Below are 26058 nucleotides of genomic sequence, written 5' to 3'. Positions count from 1 at the left end.
TATATATATATATATATATATATATATATATATATATACATCGCTTGCTTATTACCACTAATCAGTAACAAAATGTTACAACAAAATGTTTATATTTCATTCTCACGTGAATTAAAAATTTTCAAACTTGCAAATCAACCCATTTACTCGGGGAAGCATGAAATTCATTCATTCTGCTTTTGAATTATCGGCATCATGAACAAATGCTGAAGGTCTAATTCTCAAAGGAGCCATTTTTTCTGCTAGATTTGGTGAATGTAAAGTTGCTGCATCCCTTTTGACAGTAAAGGTTTTAGTTGTTGAAAATTGTTTTAGGAGAATTTTCTTCCAGGAAATATCAATAATTTTGGTCGCAACACTCATACGTTAGTCGGCATATTGATTTTTGTTTTCTGCCAATAGTATGCCAATTCATTTTAGCTTTAAATAAATATAACTTAGGGCCAAACTAGCTCAGCAGTTGTTGGTTATTGCAAGAAATTTAATAGTTGAAACGGCTGAAAGTTTCTGGTGAAAAGCCTTCATTTCCCACAATCAAATGAGTACGATGTAGCGTTATAAAAGAAATAAAATAAATATTGAGAAGTATGGAAAGGAAAACAAACGCTAATTCAGTATTTATGAATTGGTTCGCGATGAATCAAAAAAGATAAAAATTACAACAAAGGGAATTGCAACTTTTCTATATTTTCATCTCTCATACATATTTTACGCTATTCTACTTTAAATTATAATATTTGAAAAAGCCTTTCGAATAATACTTCTGCTCTCATCCATAATGGATTTCGACACACTTTTGCGCTATGTCAAAGTAGGGAAGTAATCCATTTCATTGTCAATATATATTGAATGTATCCAAAGGATCTGTATGGATATTTATTGAAAGTGGGAAAGAAAGGAAGAAATATAAAAACTAACACAATAATCAGCAACAAAATTTGCATAGGTGAAATACTCAACGTGTCAATTTCATTTTTACTGTCTTGAGTTGAGATGCTAAGTGAAGTCAAAAATATTTAACGAATAATTTCAGAAGCTTACGTTAGAAGCAGCTCTTTTTAAGGAGGAAGCTAATGCAGACGTTGATAAAAGTTTCTAGGATAACTGGAACCTTCGAGATATTATATCAGGGTTGGCTAATGACGGTTATGGTTGCATGGATAACATTTAGTAAGTTCAATTTTCCACATGATTATATTCCATGGACTGGAAGAAAGACAGCAAGTAGAGACTTCCTTTCTGTATCAAATGTTGAAAAATATTCGATTTGATGCATAATGGTTGAGAAGAGACCTTCCCACTGTTTTCAATGATCGTAATTTTCCTTTCATTATAAATTCTCCCGAAGTATGGCAAACAAAATAAAGTCACTACCATTTTTTGATCTACTGCAATCAAACTGTGAACAATTCATTCTTTCTCGGAAAATGGTGACACTGGACACTAGTTTAAAGATGATGAGATAATATCAAAATTGAGTGAGTTGACATGGACAGTGACGCGAACTAACTTGAAATCATCTTAATTAGAAAATGATTTTATTTTTTTATAAAATAGCCCCTTTTATGAAATTCATTTCCAAAAAAGCAATTAAAAAGGGGTTAGCTTTAATTGTGATGGCCTAAACTGCATCAAAGAATGATTATGAAACGAAAAATACCAACAGTACTTATTTTTATCAATAATTATAGTTATACAATAATGGCAGTTATATAGTGATAAGAATGACAAGTGATGAAGCTTAATTCTGTGTGGACTAAACTTCGAGAAAGGCCTGAAGTATTTTACTGTTTCAGTAGTATAAGAACAACAGACTATATTCTAAAATCGGCCGTACTCAAAAAATAACTCAAGTTGGATATAGCGTTTTAACAAATTACGGATATTAAATCGTAGATGTTTGATTCAAATCTTTTTTTTTAAAGCTTTTTCCCATTTTTCTGCTGCTTTTTATGGGCTATTTGGAAAATACATTGTCAAAATATAAATAAAATTCTACAAGTTGTATTTATATATAGCTGAAAAAGGTTGACAAATTATTAAAACTTGAGGATGTGGCAAATCTCCATTCCAAAAGATGCAAAAATTTCATTTCTAAAAATAATTAACTTCTTTTTGAGGCAGTAAGAGTATAAAAAAGCTAGTATTAAGTTACTATTTAAAATAACTTTTTATACTAATACTATCTCAAAAGAAAGTTAATTATTTCCTGAAATAAAAGTTTTGCATTCTTGTTTGAAAAGATTTGCTACATGGTGTTATTGAACAATCGATCTAATAATGACGAAATCAGTTTTATGGAAAAAATTAGTATAAGTTATCAACGTCCACCAATATGGGACGAATTATCAGGCGGTGCTAACCATTGACTATCTCAATAAATTTAATAGCGCCACTTGTACGTTATAATGTGCACTCTTTTGTTCAGTTCTTTTGGAGCTTATCTTCAACTTTCAAAGTTGTATGCAAAAAAGGATAAAATGAATCATCTTATCGCTAACACTGCCTTTCCTCTCCTTAATGTATCTCGTTTTGAACCTTGAACTTGAACTACAAGTCAAATTAACAGATAAACTCACTGTCAGAGCTTTCCGGTTGTTACTGCGTTGAATATTCGAACAGTTTCTTGTTTAGGAAACCATTTTATTACCGATTGCTGACCATCATTTTGTTGAAATTCAGGTGATACAGTATATCCCTAGATGATCAGTCTTTTGTTGATTAATGGGAAGAACGGCAGCTATAATTTCTTCTTCTGGGTTCTTTCATTCATGCTGACCAAAATTCAAGCAACTGTAAACAGATATCAAACTATTTGCTTTAAAATTGAATTTTAATAATCCAAAATTGAAATATTGAGTAAATCATAGAACTATGTCATACAATGCTAAAGATCATCAACTAATCATAAGATTTGAAATTTTTTAAGTCTATTTATGCATTAATTGAAATGTGTCACAGCTTTTTCACAAGTATTTCAATAAATAAATAGAAAAACAAGCTTAGTGTCAACGATGAAAAAACAGTTTGGAATGAATTAGAATAAAAATGGAAATACCAATAAGAAATACAAGCTTAGATTTTTTTATTCGAACTTAAATTTAATTGTTTTTAACTCGTATATTTATATCATTGTTGAATACCTGAAGTAGACCATTTTTCATAATTATGTTGTACAAATTACAGGCCAATTAGTTCTTTACACAGTAATTCAGTCCAAGCACAAAATTGAATATTCCAATGAAATGTTTGTGATGTTGATTTGAAATCAATTTAAGTTAGCAAGAAGTGCACTGAGCCGCTGCTTAATAATTATAATTAACTTAAGTGCGAATGTATAATTGGAAATTTTGAGAATTAACTTGATAATTCAATAAAATCTTCAATTTCTAGTTTTTTAACGATTAGAATTCATGACATATTTAAGCAAAGCTCATTTTCAGCAAAGATAAAATGCATAGATGTCGAAAGGAGCACCTGGAAATCGGTATCTTTTAGGTATATTCATTCCCAGCTGGAAATAAAAGTGATCACTTTGATATCCCGCTAAAAAATACTTTTTAGCCTCTTGCTGAGCATCGATAACATGCCTTCAGTTATTAATGGACTAAAGATTTTCGTGTGAATTCAAATTTGGCAAAGAAAGGAATTGAGTTTCATGAAACATAAATGGCAAAAAATGATCTCAAATCTGATAGAATCAAAGTTTTAGAAGCAAATGACAAGTTTAAAATTAATAGAAAAAATGAAATGAATGAAATTGCAAATTCTATAATAATTAAGAATGAAATTTAATGAAACCATAGAGAAACATCTAGTGAACTGATGCATACAGTCATGAAAATTTTGCATAAGGATGAAAAGTTTGCCTTTAAAAATATCTTTGATCTCATAAACTTTTGCTTAATCCAGGCTATCTAAATTTTTATAATTCACACAAATCATTTTGTACCATTGACGATGATATAAAATTCATTTTCATTTACCGTAAAGCTTGCATCTGTTGATGCGACATAGTTCACAATTGTGCTCTATGCCAACATAACACAGCAATTGGTTGCTCTACTAATCAACAAATACTCATAAATAATATAATTTGAACATATAAATCTGCAGTAATTACTGAATAGGCGAATTACAGTAGCTGTCAAAGCAGAAAGCCCGTCCACCTGGTGTTTAGTACAAAGCAGTTCTAGTCTTATGATTAGTTGAAGTATTTATGGGCTTCTTTGTCATCATACAGTAGTACTAATCCTCCACTCATTTTCCGCCCTTAGATATACACTGATATATGCTGCTTAACAATTGGAGTAGAATACGTGGATATTTTATAAGATTGCCAGACGGAATCTCAATTTGCATATTTTTGCATGACTCAGTGGTATGCCGTTGTCCAGTCCATAAATACGTAATTAGACAGCTACACATAGCCCACTTCAAGTCATCTATTTGTTTTATAATAAGTTGGCTTTGAAAGTTTTTTTTTTAATTTCAACAAAATCATTAACTTTCGTTTTCGAAGAAAATCTTCGTATTTCACATATTCGTTCTTCAGACTTCAGAAATATCAGAGGATGGAAATTTTTGAAATTTAAGAAATCCCGAAATCCTACCCCGCAACGTCATTTCCCTTGGTTGCAATCCTGTCACCCTATCAATCGATCATAAGTTATCAAATATTTTCACATGATATCATTTATGATACATTTATATTTTCACATTTATATATTAACATAACCAGCCACATTTTAAAAGCAATATATTTATCAGTGCTGATAACTAAGTAGGGTAATTCTTATGGTCTTTTTTAGTGTTTGTTGCTTGACAATGATAAGGAAACTCGAGCTTAAAGAAGTCAAGAAGATCGTTTCGCTTTTATTCAGTGAGTGATGTAACACAGATGCATTTCGGTTTTAAGATACAAAACCATGTATCTGAAAATGATTTTGTATCAGTAAACCGAAATCCATCCGTGACAAATTCACCATCAAACAAATAACGAAATTGCCCGGAACACATTTCTTGTTATTAGCGAGCCATACTCAAACATAGCCTAACGCAAATAGCAATGTTCAGCCATTTTTGTGTTATTCTAGATTTAATCAGAACTTGCCTTTTTCTATTTTATTAATCTACAACATGGTTCGTTTGTGAACACCAATCTCGTATTACTAATTACTATGACCTGACCACATGATCGTTAGGAAATGGATCAAGTAGAATTCTATAAACTTCTCTTTTTGAGCTCCAATCAGTGAAATTAATAAAATAGCTGTGTCTGAATTGTAACATGGCAGATGTAATGCCCAAACATGAAATAGGATGGAGGTGGAGTTACCCTGCACTTTTAGAGGAATACGGTAGTTGTTCGTTGTACAGTCTATACTTTTGAGCTATTCATCTATCTGCTTATGTAACACATTCACGTTATCAAAATTATCAAAACTTTGCTTTGGTATCTCTGTTCAAATAATACTGCAAAATAAGATTAAGCTTGTAAATTTTGAGAAAGAAATGAGAATGTTTTTAGAATTTACGAATCTGAAAAAATTTGAAGACAATAGAGAAACGCAAATTTTAAAAGATTGGCTAGTTTTCAGATTTACAAACTACGGCATTGAGCAGATTTCAAAACAATTTATCGAAATAATTGACTGATTAGTTACCTGTGCGATCGAAGTTTTGAAATACATATAATTCGTTCTATCAAATTATATTGAATAAAATTTTAACTTTGTAACTTTTTTTTCAAATTATAACTTTGTAACTTTTTTTTCAAATTTCCATGATTATGTAAATCGATTGTTTGAAAAGCTGTTACACTGTCAAATATTTCCAGGAAAAATTTCCACTTCCTCCCAACCTCATATTCTTTTATGCAATTTTTAAACAATTAGCTCATTCCTCGCTTACTTATGCCTAGTTGGTTCACGTTAGACACTTTTTTTTCCATATTCTCAGGTTTCATTATAGATATTTTGTATGACTTAATTAAACTACTTTCTAATTAGCTATGAAAATACTAGACTGAAAGCGCTCTAGTCTGTTTTAATTCCTTTTTTCCTTCATGGAGTATACAGAACCTCCCAAACTAAGTGATAAATACAGAACTTCTTGCAGGATAGTAAAAATAGAGGTTAAAGTTGAAAGTCGATCACTGCTCTGGAAATCACTCGCAGACTTACATTTTTAAAAACGATTTCGCAGGACTTCATAAACAAAAAACATACGTACCAAGTCAATTTCATCAACAGCAAAGTCTTCCTCTTTGTCCGAAAATTTCTAATCAATTTTTAATTTCAGTTTACTTGTTATTTTACGTTCAAATTTTCATTTCTTTCAAAATATGCATGGATAGAATGGAGATATTTGAGCGACGGCAAGAATACTTAATATGTTCCTTTTTGGACTAACCTTTCTTCACTCTTTATTGATTTTTTTCTTTTTTAACTTTTAAAAATTAGTTTTCCTTTCAATCCGTTGAAATGTGAGGACTAACAAAATGAATTAGTGGACGGTAAACTTAGTATTAATGTTCCATCATCTTCCCCATATAACCGATTATTGCTTTCTATGCGTTGATGAATTTCCCATATCTTGAATTATCAAAGAAACTTTATGATAATCCAAGCAGGTCACGGTTAATCAATAGGAATTTTCAATTTTCAAAATGAATGCAATGTGAATTCCTATGATTTTCATCGAAGGAGGGTTGAGGTATTAATCAGATCATTTTAAATGAAACAAAGTTTTTTGACAATTCTAAATTATTGTGATCAATAAATATGTCGCTTGTAAAAAGTGATTGAAAACAAAATTTCAAATTATTTGCCAAAACTTTTTTGACTACAAGTTCATCATTACAGTTATATTAATTGAAAGACATTATCAACCAAATATTTAGGCAATCAATTATTAAATTGAAAAATTACTATTACAACGATATTTTCACAAATTCTTGACTCTTCAAAAAAGCACCGCCAATGATAAGTCCAAAGTTATTGGGTGATAAAGCTGATAACAAGATAAAGAAATTCCGAAAAAATTCTTTCCCATTCAAATAAATTTATTATGATCACTTTATCACCTTCTTATCTTCAATCTCTTCTTCGTCCCCTGCTTCAATATTTTCTTCCGACTCTTGCTTTGTAAGTGACTTAAGAGTGTTAATATGTGCCGGGGTGTCATTTTCCGAACTACCACTTTCATGTCCAGAAAAACTTTTTAGACTTTTCTGGTTTGTCATTGACTTTGGTAGAATCGTTTTGGGAGGCTCCGAAAATTCCACTACTTTTGCATCGCATTTAATTTGTGTTGATAAGCTCCCTGTTGCTTGACTCTGACTTGTGTGATGTGATGACGATTGTGTTCTGTCCGGTTCAAGAATCCATAAAATTTTACCAGCTACTTTTGAAGATAGCATCTGTAATTTACGACTTGTCACAGAGAGCCGCGATGGTGACGGAAGTGATTTTCTGCGTTGAGGTGACACTTCAGCTCTTTGAATACTTGGAGTTTTTACAGCACTTATCTGTGTTTTCTCGGTTATCATTTGGCTCTTCTGATCTTTAATACTATACTGGGTCAAATCGGCATATCCGCTTTCGTATTTCCTTCCTACTTGGATTGCTCTTGAAATTGCGGCACGAGTGCTGAACTCTGCAATTCATTTCATCTAACCTAATGTTTCTGGATAGGTTTTAAAAAATTTTAATTTTTAAAATGTCTAGAATGAAAAAAATTTTGATAAAGAAAATCGATCCGCTAACAGATTGTTATTCACCTTTCGAACGTTTCGCCTTCAATGTACATAAGGTTTTTTGATGAATGGCTCAAATTAATTAAATTATTTCTTTTTTGATAATTTAGGAAGGATTTCTTCCAGAAATTTCAAGCCTTTAACAACTTTCGCCCCTAATCTAAACACTATGCATAACTTATCTTCTTGTGTTTTTGACAGTTTCTTGTCCTGAAAAATTTTTAAATAATTAAAACTTTAGTAAACTTTGTTAGAAAATAAATGACCAAAAGATCTGATGGGTATACTTTGTGATTTAAATTTTTCAGAAAATTTTCCTGGAAAATTTTTATACGACTAATGTTTGTCTACAATTAATCTAACTGTTTGAATAATTTATATAGATGCGATTCTTTCTTACGTAGTCTATCAGTGATGTGCACATTCAAACTACTGATGTGTACTTGACGTAATATGTAAATGATTGCATTAAAATTATTTATTTGGATTTATGTTACTTTGAGAAGGTGACAAATCGAACTGGAAAAAAGTATGAGAAGACAAAGTAAGATGAATCTGGACATAACTAATTATGAAATTTTGGAGTGACGCGAAATACTAGGATTCTATCAAGGTTGTTCTATCCAAAATGGAGCTAAACGAAGCGAAACAATACAGTAGCAGAAGATTTGATGATTTAGTTGTCCATTTGCACATATTTCTTCAGCCACGTAATTTTAATGTTAAATATTGTAAATAAAAATTGTTACACGTGGGATTTACCTGTTTTATTCTGTTTACGCCTTTTCTTGTGGTAGTTTGCCCAGTTTCATGTAATTCTTTAATTAACTTCTGAAACCGCCTAACATTATCACCTTTTAATTCATTAAATCAAAAGCTAATTAAGTTCAAAAAAGTAACACCAAGTAGTCATAATTTATTATACATCGACTTCCCGTAATTCTTCGAAAGTTTTGCAAACGTATAATATGGGGTGGCAGTTTACTACTACAATTGATCAAGTCAGATTATTTGGACAAATAAAATATTTCATGAGCAATCATTTTTTAAAAGCACATGAAAACAATTCTTTAGATTAAAATTTACCATAAATTTTGAGTCAAATTGCTTTTCCTCTGGCTGGTCCATAACCACTTTCATTTTGCTAAGCATTGTTAAATGTTTGCTAATTTCATTTATCGCTTTATCAACGTTTCGTTCTTTTTTCATCTCTTTATATTTTGATAGTGCTTGCTTGAAATTCACATAATTTATCATTTCATTTTAAAAAAACCTAATGCATCCCCTTCCTCAATAAGTGGAGAAACCTGAATAATCGCACACAGATGGAAACGGAAGAAGAAATTCTGAACAGCATGCTGCTGAACTGGAATAATTTATTTTTTTTAACAAATGGTAATTACCTGAGTAGATAACGTCTCGGTAAGTTCAAAGGTTGCTGGCCTATTCTCATAGTATTTCCTAACAAAAAAAGCGTCGTATACGAATCTATGCACAGCTTCCTCATATTCTTTACGTTGCTGATTGACCTGAATGAATCATTAAGTATTTTAGTAAAAAGCATGTCTGTTTGAACAGCACACATAAAGACACCTGTTGGGTGATATAATCAACACCATCCGTGGTGACTTCCAACTGTATCCCCAAACTGATCAAATGAATAATAATGAAGAATATCAGTGTGCCGAATAATGAATAAACAGCCACATCGTACATTCTTTGTAACTGAAGCGAAAACTGTTTCTCCGACCCATAGTTGACCTCTATAATACATACACTTTCAGCACATCGAAAGAAATGACAATAACAAGTTGATCATTTAGTTTTATTATTGCTGTCACTTCCTTGCATGCACATTTATAAAGTGATTGGTTGGAATGAGAAAGGAATAATTCAGAAGTTGTTAAAGCCCTGCAACTTTAGATGCTTGATATTTGCCGAAAAAAGGGAATAGGAAGACAGGACAGTGTCCCAAGTTGGACAAGTATTTTTACTGTAATTTAAAATGGCAAATGCTCAAAGGCCGTTCATGAAGACCGTCCTCCACTTCTCCATATTCAAAAAAATCTTAGTTTTTTTAACAGTAAAATTTGTTTACACCTTAAAGACGTCAACATCTAAACCGAAGTAAAGGAAAAAAAAGCGAGAGACAGATGAATAGAAAGAGTTTACCAGAAAATCTTCTTAAAAAGGAACCATTTGCAAGATGAACTGCAACTGTGATAATTGCAATGATCAAACCAGCATTTGCGATCACCAAATACACAACGAGTAAAGGAGGAGCACACCAACTACTTGTATTGCAGCATTCTTCTGAAAAGTTCGTCTAATAGAAGTTACGTTTCTGCTGGAAATCTCGGAAAGTAATAAACTTCAACAAACTTCTCAAAAAGGATTCCATTGATATGGTAGGATAAAACGATGAACAATGGATAATGAATAGAATTTTCAACAATTTATGAATAAAATGTTATGCAAATCAACAATTTTTTTTTTTGGGTGAAGGAATCCTTTAATCTCTACCTTTTAATTTTACTGAAAACAAGACTGAAAGTTTCCTTCAACTGCTTAAATTGTATCTTATCCTTTTACTACCAATTTCATTTTTTAACGAAATGAAGCACTGGTGAAGACAGTATTGCTCGGAATAATCTGTACTATGATTAATGAAGTAAAAAAGAGCTCAATGACAAAAAACAGATAGAATAAAATTCGATTCCCAGCCTTATCCAGTCAAACCGGAAACAAACTTATGTAATACGAGCGAAAATTCCGTTCTTCAACCATTGCAAGTAGAACATGATATAATCGTAGAATATGATATAATCTATCTCTGGTTTTTCAAAGATCGTCTTGATCGCACAACTGACGGAAAAAGAAATCGCTATTCAGAATTTGTTTGCAGCTAGACTTCTAAACAAAACATCTGTTAAGACTTATAAGATATCTCAATCACCAATACCACTTCGCTGATAACAAGAGTGGACGAGCAAACATTTGTGCATCAATAAAGTGATTACTTCTTATCATCGCAGTATTGCATATTTATAAAAGCTATTTTGAAATCATAAAAAATCTTGTCTTTGCTTTTTGATCTCTTTTTATTGCTTTTCATATTGAAGGTACACATCTCTTTTTTGTGGAACCAGTAGATAAGCATGGATGGGAGAGAGAACCGGAAGCAGTCATTTTTGAAAATTTACTATTTTTGTGAAATCCTTTGCTAGTGGATGATTTCTAGTCTGTTTTCAATATCAGTTATTCACGTCTCATTTGACAAAAGCGGACTATCTCATTAAACATCTCCATATATGCTGAATTGCTTTGAAAATCTAAAACACAACAATAAAACGTTCTTCACTGCTTAACATTTAAGGCTTAATGCATATTCGGCTAAAATTTGAATATTTGAAATCAAGCCACTTGCAAGTGAAAGTTGCTTGTTAATTAATTATTCTAAATAATAATACTTAAAACGTATGTAGGGCATTCGTAGGTTATATTGTCATTGATGTCCCAATTCATTTTCTTGTAATTAATTTTTAAAATTAAATTGAAAAATTTCTAAATAAATCCAGTTTTAGAAAAATAACCCTTATGACGTTTTATCTTTTGAAGCATGTAAATATGCATTTTTTTGTAAAATAAGTGGTAAATTTAGTTATACTTGTAAAAGAATATCAATGAGAGCTGGATAAGACGAACGGACAAACGATTTTTTCTTTAAGGAAAAAGGACAACTATGAAGTGACAATCATGAAGATAAGCGGACAGGTACGGAGGCTTGACAGGAATGACTATGAATGTATCAATTAGAGCTGAGCTGATAGTTCTTTCGGTGATTATTGTGTGGTTGGTTGTTTGTCATTTGCAGTTCATTACTTCCGTTCTTGTCAATCATTTCCAGTGAGCAATGACGAAGAATCTTTTTTATCATTAAATCAGTTCTGTCGATGATTGATATCAGAGTAATATTGTAATGGATCGAATTTGACTCATTTAATAAGTTATCAATTAAAATATAGTTGTAGGAAGATTTCAAAATCGATATTCATTTGAAATAGGAAATAATATAAGCCAGTATTCCCTGTATTGCTCAAATAATGGATGTGAAGCAACGTTCATCTTGATTAAAGTTCCATCCTCAGATAGTCATTGTGAATAAGATGGAAATAATTTCGTCATATTTATAACAGAAACTCGTTATGATTTTAAACATAATCGATGTTAAAAGAATATTTTTGGTTTTTGTTGTGACTAATTAGAAGTGATTTGACAAAGTTACGATTTTACAAATATTTCAGCTAAAAACTTAGGCAACTCTGACTCAACAATTAGAAGTGCTATTTAATGAGAAATTATATCGTAGAAATATGCAAATTCCTTCGTTTTTTAAAATCTGCTCTAACTGTCATATAACTTATGTGATGGTATTGCCTCAGTGTGACCTTTAGACAATATATGACTTTTTCATTTGTGAATGCAACGTTTGAAATGGAGATAAGAAACGAGCAACAAGAAAAGATTGTTATAATAGATTAAATTCTATCTTCAATTACCAAAATCCATATTCCAAGCTGATCACATACCACCTGGACATTCAATAAACGGATAGCTAATTTGAGATTAAACACTAGAAAATAAATATATTTCCTGCGACTTGAAAGACCATCAATTAAAGTCAGATGGAGTTTGAGGCAGCAGGAGGTATGTACTGAGAGCAAGAGCAGGAGTTCTTTTTCTCCAAAGATAATTTTCGCGGTTGCAAATTTTCTCGAAGTTATTGCTTCCAATGAATCACAATTGACACATCAAAATATACGAGAAAGGAGGAAAGGTGCTAATAATTATTGCCCAAATATGCCAAAATGCAATAAGAGACTAAAAGCGGCAACACTTACAACAAACAAAAGAAAAGAGATCCTTTTACGTAAAAGCCGCAGGAAGCTGTTGTTTAAAGTATTTTGAGGATATAATAATATCAGGCTACGGAAAAAAGGAGTAATAAAAATTTGTAGTATTACTCAAAATGGTCGGTTGATAAAATCTTAATGGAAATATTTATGGATCTAATCTGTTCCCCCTCCCCCTTCTCTCTCTCCGAGAAGAAGAAAACAGGAAAGGGAGAAGAAGAGGGGACAGAGGACAACAGAAAAGTAGCCAATGACCTTTTGGAATACACTATAATCTAAAAAACCAACCATTTGTGAACATTGCCTATTCTGTAGTTTCGCCAACTTACTACTTACACTCAAGAATGTCAAGTCAATTCACTTCAATGGATTTTAATGATCATATACTACTTCCTTTAAAAGGGTTGTTTCGGAAGATCCAATTTTAAGATTGCTCCATTGCATCTATTTCTTTCAGTTGTTTCTGGCTACCTCTCAACGAACGAAACAACCAAACATTAAGTCCATAAAGCGTTTCCAATTTCGGAACTTGAAACTGATAATTTAAACAGATCTCATCATCCAATCTCAATACTTGGGATTTCAAACCTCCGAGAGGAATCCTCCTTTGAGCGAAAGAAAAGACAAAATTCTTTTTTTGCTCTCAATCACTTATCATTTGGTAAACTTCTTATTTGTCACTTTAATCTAACAGCACAGTTTAGTCTTTTTAATTTTATATGTTGGAGTAATAAGTAGTTCCGTGGTATCAAGCTTATCAATACAGTAACAGCTAAGTGAAAATGGCCTGTTAAAAATATTAGTCGACAATGTTTCAATATATTATATAATTGATTATGTTGGAACAGAGGAAGTGTTATAGTTGAAACAAGTTTGCTTGGCTGGACATTTGATTGGCATTGTTGGGGGACAGCACACGACAACTTGACGATCATTGGACGATGTTTTGGTGACCAAACCGGCACGACCTGCATCATGAGTACCTCTTTTCATTTCATACTTCAACGAACTTGATCAATTCCATCTGTCCTAACTAATTTATCAATCAACGTTAGTTCTTATCCCGTGTCACCAATCTTACTCCATTACTCCTGCTCTTGAAATTACTCATTTTTAAACGTTTCCGATAAGTTTTGACGATTTTTCATCTTTTCTTCATTTTTGCAAATCACAGCACTTATTTTAGAATTTTATGATTTACCTATTCATAACCTAAAACACACAAACTAACTTTTTCTTCCGCGAGATTACTCGTCTTATTTTGACTTTTTTTTCATTCCATCATTCAACCTCGGACATGTTCTTTCTATATTCAAAAACCATTTCATCTTTTTTTTATTACATTTTACAATCGAACTTCGGAAATGAAACAGTAAATTAATCTAAATAAATTTTTTGAAAACATGTCTGCGAACTTTCTAAGTGAAATAAATTTAGGAATGGCGATTGGCTTTCTTATTACACTCTATTTATTTGTAACTATTCCATATGTTTTTATTATAAATCATTTATCATAACAATCTAAACAGATTGCTTAAATTCTGTTTGCTTATCTTCTATAGACCGATGAAGATAATATCGTGAAAGGCAATAGAAATCACGAAATAAATCATTCGAAAATTGGCATTTATATGTATCGGTGCAAACCTCCTTCTATGATTGGTAAATACTGTATTATACGGTAAAGTATCACCTGGTTACAGAACTTGATATGCAGAGCTCTTCAAGTCCTTTAATACAGTAAATTAGCTGCATTCGTCTCGTTTATAACGTTGACTTCATTTTTAGTAATAAATTTAAAAGATATTTGAAAGATGTAAAAGAGGGATATATTCTATTTCTCAAAGTCTAAAGCATTAGAGAAACTAAACTTCATTGTCTTTTCACAAAATTTCGATATTTCCAACCTTAATTGCATTATTTACTAATAGAAGTGCAGGTCGTTTTCAATGAAGAATAAATTTAAATCAACATTTGGAAGGCCTTATTCTTTGTAAATGTAAATATATATCTTAATTTGTAATGATTATTCTGACATATCGCTTTTTCCCCACTGATTTCAACAAATTAATTAAAATTCTTTAGCGTGAGCAACTATATCTAGGGCACTTGAATTCAAAATAGTCCATTAATGGAAGTACAGTGGAGATATAATCCATTTTTAGTGGACAGTGAAAGATAAGCCAAGTTGAATTTAAAAATAGCATATTTGAAGTTCGTTAGAAAGTTAGCGAAGCATTACTTCACTAAGCATTATAACTTTGTAGTTGAAATATTCTAAAACTATAAAAATTGAAAAAAGATTGGTAGTCCCACATGGTTCAGTCATTTCACTCAGCAGATCTCATTCTGGTCTGCATTCTGGGCAAAATATTGAAACACTAATGGTACCGGGAATCATCTGTCTCAACAGTTTATCGTCAGTGTTGTCGTTAATCTGAAGAGAGAAAAGAAACAAGTCCGCATGGAGACCAGTTCATCTTCCACCACTTCAATTCCATCTTCGCTTTTTACCCTCGTTTTTTCTCAAAATAAAATGAAATTAAGGCTGATGACAGACTGGTCCTGGTAAGCTCTCAGATTTCTCAGACTTTCCCCTGAAATTGTCTATATATTGTTTTTAAGATGTTTAGAACTTCCTGAAATTTGAGGAAAAAAGGAAAGAGGGAAGATATATAGATCAAGTACTCATGCTAAACGAAGGAAAAAAAAACGGAATATAGTGAGGAGAACCAAGTACTGAAAGTACGGTAGTGAAAAGCAACGATGCTTAAAATATGAATATGAGTAATTCCATTCAATCTAATTCACTCATTTTAAATCGGAATTATTTTAATTCCTTTCAAATATGACTGACCATGAAAACTAAATGTGGATTTAGTAGAAAGCATAAATGAATGAATAATAATACTGACGTATTATTATTGGGGATTTTATGGAAAATTAGTAATATCCAAATTGGGCTGATATCGTTTTAGTTTGATTTTAATGATATTATGAAACATTTTCAAATCAAATGTTTGTGTAATTATTAACATATTGACAATCTTGCACGACAAAGAATTTCTCGGGGAACATCAACCACATCATAATTAATTAGTCATACTAAAAGTCTCCTTCCTCTCGGTTCGTGTCCTATCCGTGCTCTTTGCCTTTTACTCAGTTAGTGTAACAGGTAATGTTGAAATTGTCGATGAAATTTTTGTATTAATCTTCATCTCTGCAATAAGAAGTGAGTCACTAAAGCTTACAATGTATCATTATGGCATCGTTCCTTGAATTTCGATCAAATGTCCAGTTTATGCTATCTGTATTTGTAAACGAAATCAATAATAATTTAACGTTATTGATAGTTATGATTGTTTTTTCAAGGTATTAGTCTAACTGGTCGAATATTATCAAACAGCCGCCTAACAAAAAAAGTTTCGGATGAATTTCTGCGAATCCAAAACTATTTGAACTACCCTAGTAATACTTTATAGCTCACTTCCTAACCAACAAACAATTATTATGACGAGAAAGGTAATGACTGGGCACATTATTGAATAGGCTATACTGAGAGTGTATGAAGGACTAAAGAATAGAGAGAGTACATTGCATGACCTGAAATGTTAATTTATTAATGCAATTATTGAACCTGCATTTCAGTATTGTCATCATTCACAGATCAAATAAGCAGGTTCATCTTCAATTTTTGCTTTCAAAGTTATTTAATATCGACCAAAATTAATCAAGCTTCTTCTACATAACCTGTAAAACTTTCTGCTATTTCAAGTGAGGGATTTCAACATTTCACTTACTCAATCTTTATAGTTATTAGCGAGGAAGACAGACAAAGAAATTATCAAGCGGGAAAAATGAATGGTAGTGATTGATCGAAATTTTCGTCCTTCCTGTTTCGATCTTATTGTCAAAGTAGTAAAAAGAAGTACAAAAAGTTTCGTCATATACTTCTTTCTGATGGAAATCATCAAAACAAACATTGGAATGAGTAAGAAAATTCAGCATTTATGCCATATGCTGATCAATGATACGACAACGTTTGAACAGATTATGCTCAAATACATTTTCAACAGTATTTGATCATACCATCAAATTTGTTTTATCTGTTTAATTTAGAGCCATTCCTTCGAAAATTTCGCTGCTGCACTTTTTACAAATCACTTCTTATGCAATATTCTCGCATCGATACAGTAAAACTTTTGTGGAGACTGGAAAAAAACTACAGAGCCGATCAAATTTAAAATCTATTAATTTCTTCCTAAAGCATTCAATGATTATGAAGAAGAAGCATTTCGTTGCAAAAAAATTCAGGAAATGGAAGTTGGTAACATTTGCATATTAGATGGGAGAGAGGGAAAATGTCCCGTTGTGAGTCAACATTGTGATGGGAGATGTCATCGTTGTTTAACACCAATGCTCCTTCAAACTATTACCTTTTGTACGTTAGCCTTTTTCTCTATTGGTTTTCATGCCCTTCGATATCATTGCTCATCAAGTCAGGCCTAGAGCATAAAAATTCGTAGGATAAGCAAACTAAGTTCATTTCTCATGAAACAGTGCTTAGAACCCAAGTAGAATATATGCTTCCTATTATATGTTATGAATTTCAGGCTATATTTTAAACATAAAGTTAGTTTTTTCCTATTTAACCGTTATAAATGCCTTCTTCAGCTATAATAATGTAATCTTTCTTAAAGTAATCTTTCTTTTTTTGTAATCCTTCTTATCTTTCTTTCTTTCTATCTTTTCTGCAATCTTTCTCTCTCTCTTCTAATCTTTCTGCACTTGTCGATCGACTATCTTTACTGGCCAAGTAAATGAGAATAACCTGTGGAGCTTTGGAGCTAGGAATAATTGAAGCTATTTAATTTTAATATCAGCCTTCATTCGTCCTTCTACTAAATTAGTTTATAGCTTAAGCGTCCCGACAACTAATAACTGAAAATTATGTAGAAAAAAATGAGCAATAATCTAGTTTTGGCCATTCTTAGATCAAAATGATTAACAAGACAAGAAGATATTAGTTATGGGTTAGTTTGAAGATAATATATCAAATGATGCTAGGCAATCATAACCACTTTGCATATATCCTTTCCTTTGCCACTTTTTAGGTTGCTTTTGAAATTGTTGTGGATGAATTCATTTGCAGTTACGGATCATCATTAATTTGTATTGCACTAAGTTTGATTATCATCAGTGTTAATCACTAGCAATCATTCGAATTTCTAAAAGTCTTGACTGGATGAATGTTCATTCGACATTGTCTAATGCTAACATCATTAGAAGAGACACCATTATTTCTTGCAATCATTACTACCACGAAATTTCATCTTTCAAATCTAAATCTAATTTTGGAAATCGCGTTTGCAATTTTTTTTCCGTTTTCATTTATTTCCTCCTTTTTTAGCGCCCACTACTGATAGTGATTGAGCAGGGGGGAAATTTCCGCTTGCGCCTCTCTTTCAACCCACCTTTGATGTCTACCGCCGATACCGTTTTATCAGTTCCCTTTCTATCATCTTAGAACTAAGCCTCTCTGATGCTGCTAATAATATTAGTTATAATAATATTTAGCAGAAAGGCATCAGACTAGTATCATATTAAGTTATGCGAATTACTTTCAGTGTAGCGGAGGTCATTGGTTGATGTCATTTCTTTCTTGTGAGCTAAAGGCATCGCCATTTATTTTCTCTTTTCTACCTTTAAATTGGAAATTTCTAATCAATGTTTATTAATTATCAACAACGGCAGCATTCACAGCCAATGAAAATCACCCAATAATTTTTAATAACTCGTTTTCATCTCATTCATCAGCTGCCTTTTTTTTCCGTCATTTATTTAAATATTTTTATTAAAGATAATATCCTAACCAAAAAATATCAGAAAATACTTTGCCGCTATCATCTCATTATTTCATCAAAAAATTTTCTCCAAATTATTTTGCTATCTTCAAAAAGTCGCCGCCAATAGTGATGTATGTGGTTTCGAGTGTTTTATTGTTTACAGGTTTGATGGAAGCTCGTAAATTGTCTCCCTTAAATGTATCCCGAAGCCATTCAATTGGGAGAAGCATTTATGAATTAAAAAACGGAAAGGAAAAGGGAGAAAAGTAAAAATAATTCGTGTTGCGGCACTGGAAGGTGTCCGACTACTGAACTGTTGGGCTATTCTTCCATTGCACGCAGTATTTCGATGACCACAACTATCAACTATAAAATTTTAGATTTGAACTAGTCATCAAAAACTATATCTATTCTCAGTGCTTCTTTAGTTCTTGGAACAATTCTTCCTTTGTTCTATTACCTGATTTCATCCAGGTAACCGACATAACTTACTGTCATAATTATTTAGCAAATAAATAATGTCAAAGAGTGGTTTTTTTTTCTGACATATCTATGCAGATTTAGGCTATTAAACGCTCAATTGAGGTGAATACTTTTGCGCCATTTTCAGAATTTGCATTAAGTGATTCATGAAATAGAGTATTGTTGCTGAAAGATCGAAATTTGCATTTCATCTCAGATCTTTCCAACTTTTGAGTTCAACATCTGCTTTAATAATATGGAAATTTCCCTTCAGCAGACGAAAAATGTCTTTTAGAATGCGGGAGAGTGAAAAAGATGGCAAATTACCATCTCTCTCTCTCATTCCCTCCTTCCGTTATTGCATCCATTCCAGATTACACTCCAAAAGTACAGTCCTCTTACTAGTGCCAAGGTTGATTAGCTAGCCCGTTGATCATTTATTAGGAAAATGAAAAACGAAGAATACGACGGGAAGATTTTTCTTCTCATTAACAAACTAGCCCTGCTGATTTTGTATAATTTACGTAACAGTCATTGATCATTGCTTTTATCCCTCTTGATACTTCTTGCTTATTAACATCATGCATTAAGCGATGTTGCTGAAAACATCGAAACCGTCTGTCTGTCTATTGAATTGAAGGAGGAATAATTGCTTATCATTTCGTAGATTTCCATATCATAACGATATTTAAATTTCTTTTTCTGTCAAACTTAGGTTGCTCATTATGTCCACAGGAAGAATTATGCGATGCCGTCTTTCAATTTTAACTAAATATTAACTTATCAACTCTCTAAGGTCATTCCATGTGTTTATTTATGTTTTTGGTGCTGTGTACTTTTCACTAATAATTACTTGATAGCTCCTCAATTACTTTCATTTTATTCCTTCAGTTGCTATAGCAATAGCCTCAAAAATAATTATATTGTGTCATATCTTCATTCAACAATTTTCTTCAAAAAAAGGTTTTTAAAAATCATAGCATACTTGAAGAGAACTAAAAAAGGAATGCAATGATGCACGACAATGTAGCTGAGTGATCTCATAAGCAATTCTCTTTTCAGTACAAATTTGAAGCCTTCCAGTAATTTCAAAACTTGTAAAAAAGTTAGATATGTCGATCGATATCAAAGGCTTAATTTGAATTAAAATTGAAAAGTAATCTCGCGATAAATCTTGCTGTAGACAATTTCATTGCTATTTGTTCATATGTTAACATATAAAACACTATTCGTAACAAGCAAATTAAGTCTTAGAGAAAAAATTCATAAATAATTATGGAAGTGGAACCGACGAGATAATAGACAGTCGTACTTGTTTAGTTTAACCGACAGAATATTAGTTTCTTCGTTTTCCATAACATCTATATCATCATAACTGTAACTTCCAATCTACACTAACAAAACCATTTCGCTTGATTTACCAAGTATATAGCATTTGCTAAACAAATATTATGTTCCTCTTATGGTGCCCTCATAAGCGAAATTTGTTTTTGACACCTTTTGAGTTTGACCATCAGCTATGCATCAGCTTCGGCTGTTGCTTTCATAGCTGTAATTGACGTCTGATTTTTCAAAACTGTCAAACTTTTGACTGACGTCTGTAATCACTAAAATGAGGAAAGAAGTACTATTATCCAGATGCTTTCCTTGTCTGTTTCCTACTTCATTGCCATCACAATTTCTTATAATATTGCTTATAAATGATCTTTTTGGATGAGCAATTTTTCAACCCTGAAATATCATTTTTTAACTATCAAACAAATATAAATTTCTTGAAAAATTTGCTCCAAGTGGTCTTTTCTTAATAAATCCAAGCTCTTTCATTTACTTAGATACAAAGTTGTACTTTTAGAATTTGTAATTCTATTCCTTAAAACTATATTATAGTAGTGGCTCAATTTATATCTCAAACTCAATTTTCACACTTTAAACGGAAAGATTATGGAATGTATCAAACTCCACGGTGTCGAAACCTAACTTTAAATCCTGTAGAACTTTCTCGACATGATTGATATTGAAATATAAAGTATATTGAAAAAAATATATAAATTCCCACCATTTCCAGAATATTAAACATGCTGATAAATTTGGAAAATTCGGCAATACTTTTTTCGATCCTATAAATAGACCAATCACTCATATCGGTTAAAGCTCAGGTATTTATTTTGCTGTGCCTCCCCCAGAATCTCATTGATTGACAATCATTCGTAGTTAAAAATTATTTTAACTGACATTCAAATCGTTGTCCCGTTGATGGATCTCCTATTTCATATCCATCAGAGATACTACCCTTCTTCTAGAGCTTATCCTTTATCCTTTCTTCTTACATATCTTCAGGATAAACTTGTCTTGTTGGAAGGGTATGTTTTTTGTTGACCACTGATACGTTATAACTTTCAGTTGACTTTTTTCGACTTTATTTTTTTTTTTTGTCAATATCCTTCTCCAAGATTTTTTGATCCCCCTTTTCAAACATCCATTGAATTTCATTAAATTTCTTTTCATAGTTGAACGAAAGGGATTCTTTTCCCCTGCACTGATCTACTGTTCCAGAAAGAAAAAACTTTCCAGAAGAGAATCGGAATCAAAAAAGTAAGCTCGGAACGAAGAGAAACATGTTGCAGGAAAGAATAAGATTATGACTGATAACGTATAACATTACCGATTATATATCAATACATTACTTATCTTTAGTATCTTTCCGCTTCTCCACCACTTTCGGACCTATGTTCGCTTACTCTTATGCTTTCATTTTTTTCGGCATGCTTTCGAAAATTTTGAACCGAACACATCACCTGCCACTTTTGTATTTCCGGGTCATTTCTTTGGTTAAAAATATTCGGCTTTTGGAGTCCTTTTTTCTTCTTCTACTACACTTGTTATGAGTACATATCCATAATCCCTCTCCCTCTGTCTTCGTCTCTTATAACAATCAAACACCTGCTGTCATGCTATTAAATATGGATGACATCTTTCCACATATCCTTTCCAATTAAAAAAATATACTTTGTTTTTTCCTCGTGAATTTCAATTTTCTGAAAAAATTTCCCATCTATTTACATGACCGTGTTAAAAAGTCATTTTCCTTATTTACTGCTAGATTTCACTCCTGGAATATTCCCATATAATAGATGCTTGATCTAATAACTGAGTGAGTGAGACGAACAGTGATGGAAACTTTACTGTCTTTGAAAATATAAATTTGTCGGGGGAATAGTGGATGTATGCAGTACCAATCAACTAATTACAGATTTTGTATTTCAGATGAATTTGGAAGCATCCGGAGCTCCATCGACATCAGTGGAATTCATGAAAATGAAGAGCTCAAATTCGGATGCAAATATCGCATACGGTATGCAGCTAGCAAGTCTTCCAGAATCCGTGATTCATCAAGTTTTCTCACATTTAAGTCATCCGGAATTGCTGCGGGCCCAACGTGTCAACAGACAATTTTACAGATTGATCAAACGAAATGCCCATTTATTATGTCGACCGGAAGTAGTAGAAATGGGGTAAGCGTTGAGATTATATAATTTCTGAAACCCAGAAAAGAGAAGTTTTAAATAATTACAGCAAATTCTTACTTATTTTTCTTACTATCACTATTTTCATTCTCAATTTGGAACTTAATTTCATGAGGGTTATCCCGAATTTTCATGAGGGTTATCTCGAATATTTAGCCTAATACTTTTTCTGGTGTGGATTTGATGTTCTATGATGTGTTATCCACTAGATAGACTATCGGTGTTTAGTTTTATTTATCCACTAGGTAAACTATCGGCGTTTAGTTTTAAATAATGTCTTTTTAAGGATTAGTATGTGCGGCTATGAGAAACGAACGCGACCATTAGGGCGATTGCAAACATCGTTGGTTTTGAAAGCAAGCAGAAGAAGGCGATTGTTCGTGAAATTCACCAGGAAAACATCTTCTGTAGTGAAATGCCGGGAACTATTCAAAGATGAGGATTACACTGGTGGTCAGTTTTATCATATTATTATCAAACCAAGAGAATAAGGTTTGAATTTTTGTAAAGACTGGAAAGTTTATTGATTTCATTGATTGAAAAAGAATTATGCATTAAATTTCGTGAAAAAAAAAAAGAAAGAAATGGAAGAGATAAGACATCAGTAATATTAATAAAAGAATATGATTCTTTGATCGGTTGAATTATGAAAGTTTCATAGATCGCAACGATTTATCAGAAAATTTGCTGAGTTATCTGGATCAACAATTCAAGAAAACAAGCATCCATGGTATACTTTCGTTCTCAGGCATTGCCATCACTGCTGATCTATATAAGAGTTTGTGCAAAAGTTGGGTCAGAATTGAGTAAGTGCATATTCAGTTCAATGATTTTGCATAATTAATAAAAGTCAATAGTTTCAATTATTTTAATAGTAAGCAGCAAATAGAGTCACCCGATTATATAGCAGTTTGAATGCTTTCTTTTGTATTGGCAGAGTTTAGATGCTATTGAACACTGTCAACTTAGTGGAAGAAAGCTGTTCTTGAATTTTTTCATTTTCAAAGAATCCAAGTCTTTTTTATTCTGTTTCATCAGTTAATGAAATTCAGAATATTCTTAAAAGTGTTTAACAATGTACTAAATGATGAATGAATATTCAAATTTAACTGTATTGTACGATATTCTAAATGAAATCGAACAGTCTTGTAAGTATAAGATGGAAATGAAAAATGGGACAGTTAAAAAAAGACAATTGAAATTAAATGGTAAATTTTTAAAAAAAGGGTGACAAACATCGAAATTCAAATTAGGTCTATGTGTTATTAGATAAATATTTGCAGGTGTCTTTCTGAAGCAGCAGCTTATAAGAATCCTGTTTTATAAATTTAAAATACCTTCAAATACTGTGCTAGATTTGACCACAGCAAAACCGGCCTTGAGGTAAACGAAAAATGAAAATGTCGGATAGTAAGTTCACTACTGATGTTAATCATGATGATGGTTCTCCTTCCGGATTGAAACTACTGATTTGTAAATGAATTGGAGAATTTAATTACTGAAGAACTAAAGTGGTCCTTATCTTGCAGCTGTTTGAAAGCAATAAGAAGTTTAAACGCTCTAAATATTGCAAATTTTTCAAAAAAATCTTATGAAAATTCCAAAATGAATGTTAGTTTTTTGTCTCTCTCTCTCTTTCTCTTTCTCTCTCTCTCTCACTCTTCATTCAGCTAATGATGTAAATGATGTTCTCACAACAAATGCAACGTAAAGAAAGGAAACGAAATTGCGTACACAATGAAAGAGACAGGATGTGACGCGCTTGCTTCACTTCTCAAAAGCCGCTTATATAAAACGAAGCATTTCAAAAACTTTTCTTAATTAAAATTTTGAAAATGTATTTTTGGAAAGTTTCCTTTGCTGAATTTCAGCAATGCTACACGCTTAGTTTTCACACTATGTCGTTTTCGGTTACCATCAGAGTATTTGTGTGAGTTGCTGATACGTACACATTGTCAACGATTGACCATCGAACTTTCTCATTTCGAACAATGTCTTCTCGATGATTTGGTTAGTGCCAAATTTAATTAAATGTTTTAATTAACTTAACATTGCTTGTTGCATAAACTGAAAAAGAAGATAAATTCAAGATTTCAGCATCCCAAATTTACATTTCTGGTTGAAAATAGTTTCTTCTCGCATTTCTCAAACTATCATTTCGTTTACCCTTTTCCATCAAACAAAACGACTTATTTCAGTTTTAAAATTTCAATCATATGATTATATTCTGTTAGAAAAACCTTGACTTCATGGTCGTTTATCGATCAATATATGAAATACTCACAACCAAATACACTCTTAATTCATTCTTTCCAAAAGTTAATATACCCTTCTTTGTTCTTGCAGCAATTATCCATTCCAAATTTTAAATACAATAATCACCATATCAATATTTTCTTAATCTCTGAAAGCAGACTCCAATGTCAACTTAGACAGTCCATGCCATCCATGTTCTAAAACATCCTTCCACTTTACAACGATGTCAACTACGGAATGAATCTTTACATCCTTTATTGTTCCTCTAATTTGGATACTTGATTGTATCCTAAGAACTTTTAATTTCTTATAATTGATTTGATTACCAGTCTTATTAATTTTTATAATTCATTTTTTACACAGCTTATGAGGCTTATCCAAACTATGAGACCACTCATCGATTGAAATTTAAGTGACTGAATTTCAGATCTAACAGATTTCGAAAACTACCACGTTGTTTTTCTGAAAGTTGAAATTTCTTGAATTCCACAATTAATTGAGATATTTGGCGCTTACTGTACGCCATGTTATGCTTTAAGGTTTTGGAAGCAATGCCGGAGTGTCAGGAATTGATTCTGAGCAGTGCAACTCCAGTATATTTTTCCCGATTTACTGATAGCTCATTGCATCGATGGGCTGTTCAGGAGGAATTACCCAAAAAGATCCTTCTTCGCAATATCCGGGCTAATTTCACATTTGATGGAGTTATAACTTTGGTTAATGTATGTTTCTGTATCTCGACTTCCAAGTTTTCTCAATAAAAAGTCAGTAGATTGTAAACTAATCGCTTTGGTATACTTCCCATCGGTAGTGATTAATTCGTCTTTGTCTTCGGAGGACTTCAAACTGGGCGACAAATTAATTTTGAAATTCGAAATTTCATCGAAGAAATAAAATGGCTTCGAAAAAACCAAAATTACTCAACGTCGTCTCTTTTTAGGCATTACAAATTCGACATCCTGAATTATTTTCCAGTATAATTCAACCCACGGTACCTATTGTTTGCCGGAAAAAGACAGTATATGACTGGGATTTCGGCTGTATAGCGCTGCTGGAACAAAATCAAGGCAGCAGTATTGTTGAACTGTTGAGTACCCCAGGTGTGATCACGCATATTTCTCGTTCCTGCAACCTTGTAAATGCAATTGATGTGACAATTAATTCCAAAGATTTCTATTTAAGCACCACAAACTGTCAGGTTTCAATTAGGCTTCAAGTTGTTATTTCTTCTCAAAAAGATTTATAAACTCCGGGATGGATGAGGTTTTTTAAAGTCTTTCGAAGCGAGCACTGATGAG

At 32.0% G+C, this 26058-nt stretch overlaps 2 protein-coding genes across 2 annotated transcripts; one reads left to right on the top strand and one right to left on the bottom strand.

Annotated features, from left to right (window-relative positions):
• Positions 1-7075: 7075 nt before the first annotated feature.
• LOAG_00886 (hypothetical protein) lies at positions 7076-9475 on the bottom strand (the record flags this gene model as incomplete). Its single annotated transcript, XM_003136426.1, has 7 exons — positions 7076-7659; positions 7784-7799; positions 7907-7969; positions 8522-8590; positions 8846-8992; positions 9163-9288; positions 9353-9475. The coding sequence occupies 7 exons, from the start codon at positions 9473-9475 to the stop codon at positions 7076-7078; spliced, it is 1128 nt and encodes a 375-aa protein (XP_003136474.1).
• A 12769-nt stretch (positions 9476-22244) lies between these two features.
• Positions 22245-26022, top strand: LOAG_00885 (hypothetical protein; the record flags this gene model as incomplete). Its single annotated transcript, XM_003136425.1, has 8 exons — positions 22245-22492; positions 22791-22957; positions 23166-23282; positions 23788-23887; positions 24376-24514; positions 25300-25482; positions 25701-25860; positions 25943-26022. The coding sequence occupies 8 exons, from the start codon at positions 22245-22247 to the stop codon at positions 26020-26022; spliced, it is 1194 nt and encodes a 397-aa protein (XP_003136473.1).
• Positions 26023-26058: the final 36 nt, after the last annotated feature.

Source organism: Loa loa (assembly GCF_000183805.2).
Source record: "Loa loa unplaced genomic scaffold supercont3.17, whole genome shotgun sequence".
In the NCBI taxonomy this organism is placed as follows: Eukaryota; Metazoa; Nematoda; class Chromadorea; order Rhabditida; family Onchocercidae; genus Loa; species Loa loa.
The sequence above is the reverse complement of the archived record's forward strand: the minus strand, read 5'-3'. Positions and strand labels throughout refer to the sequence as shown.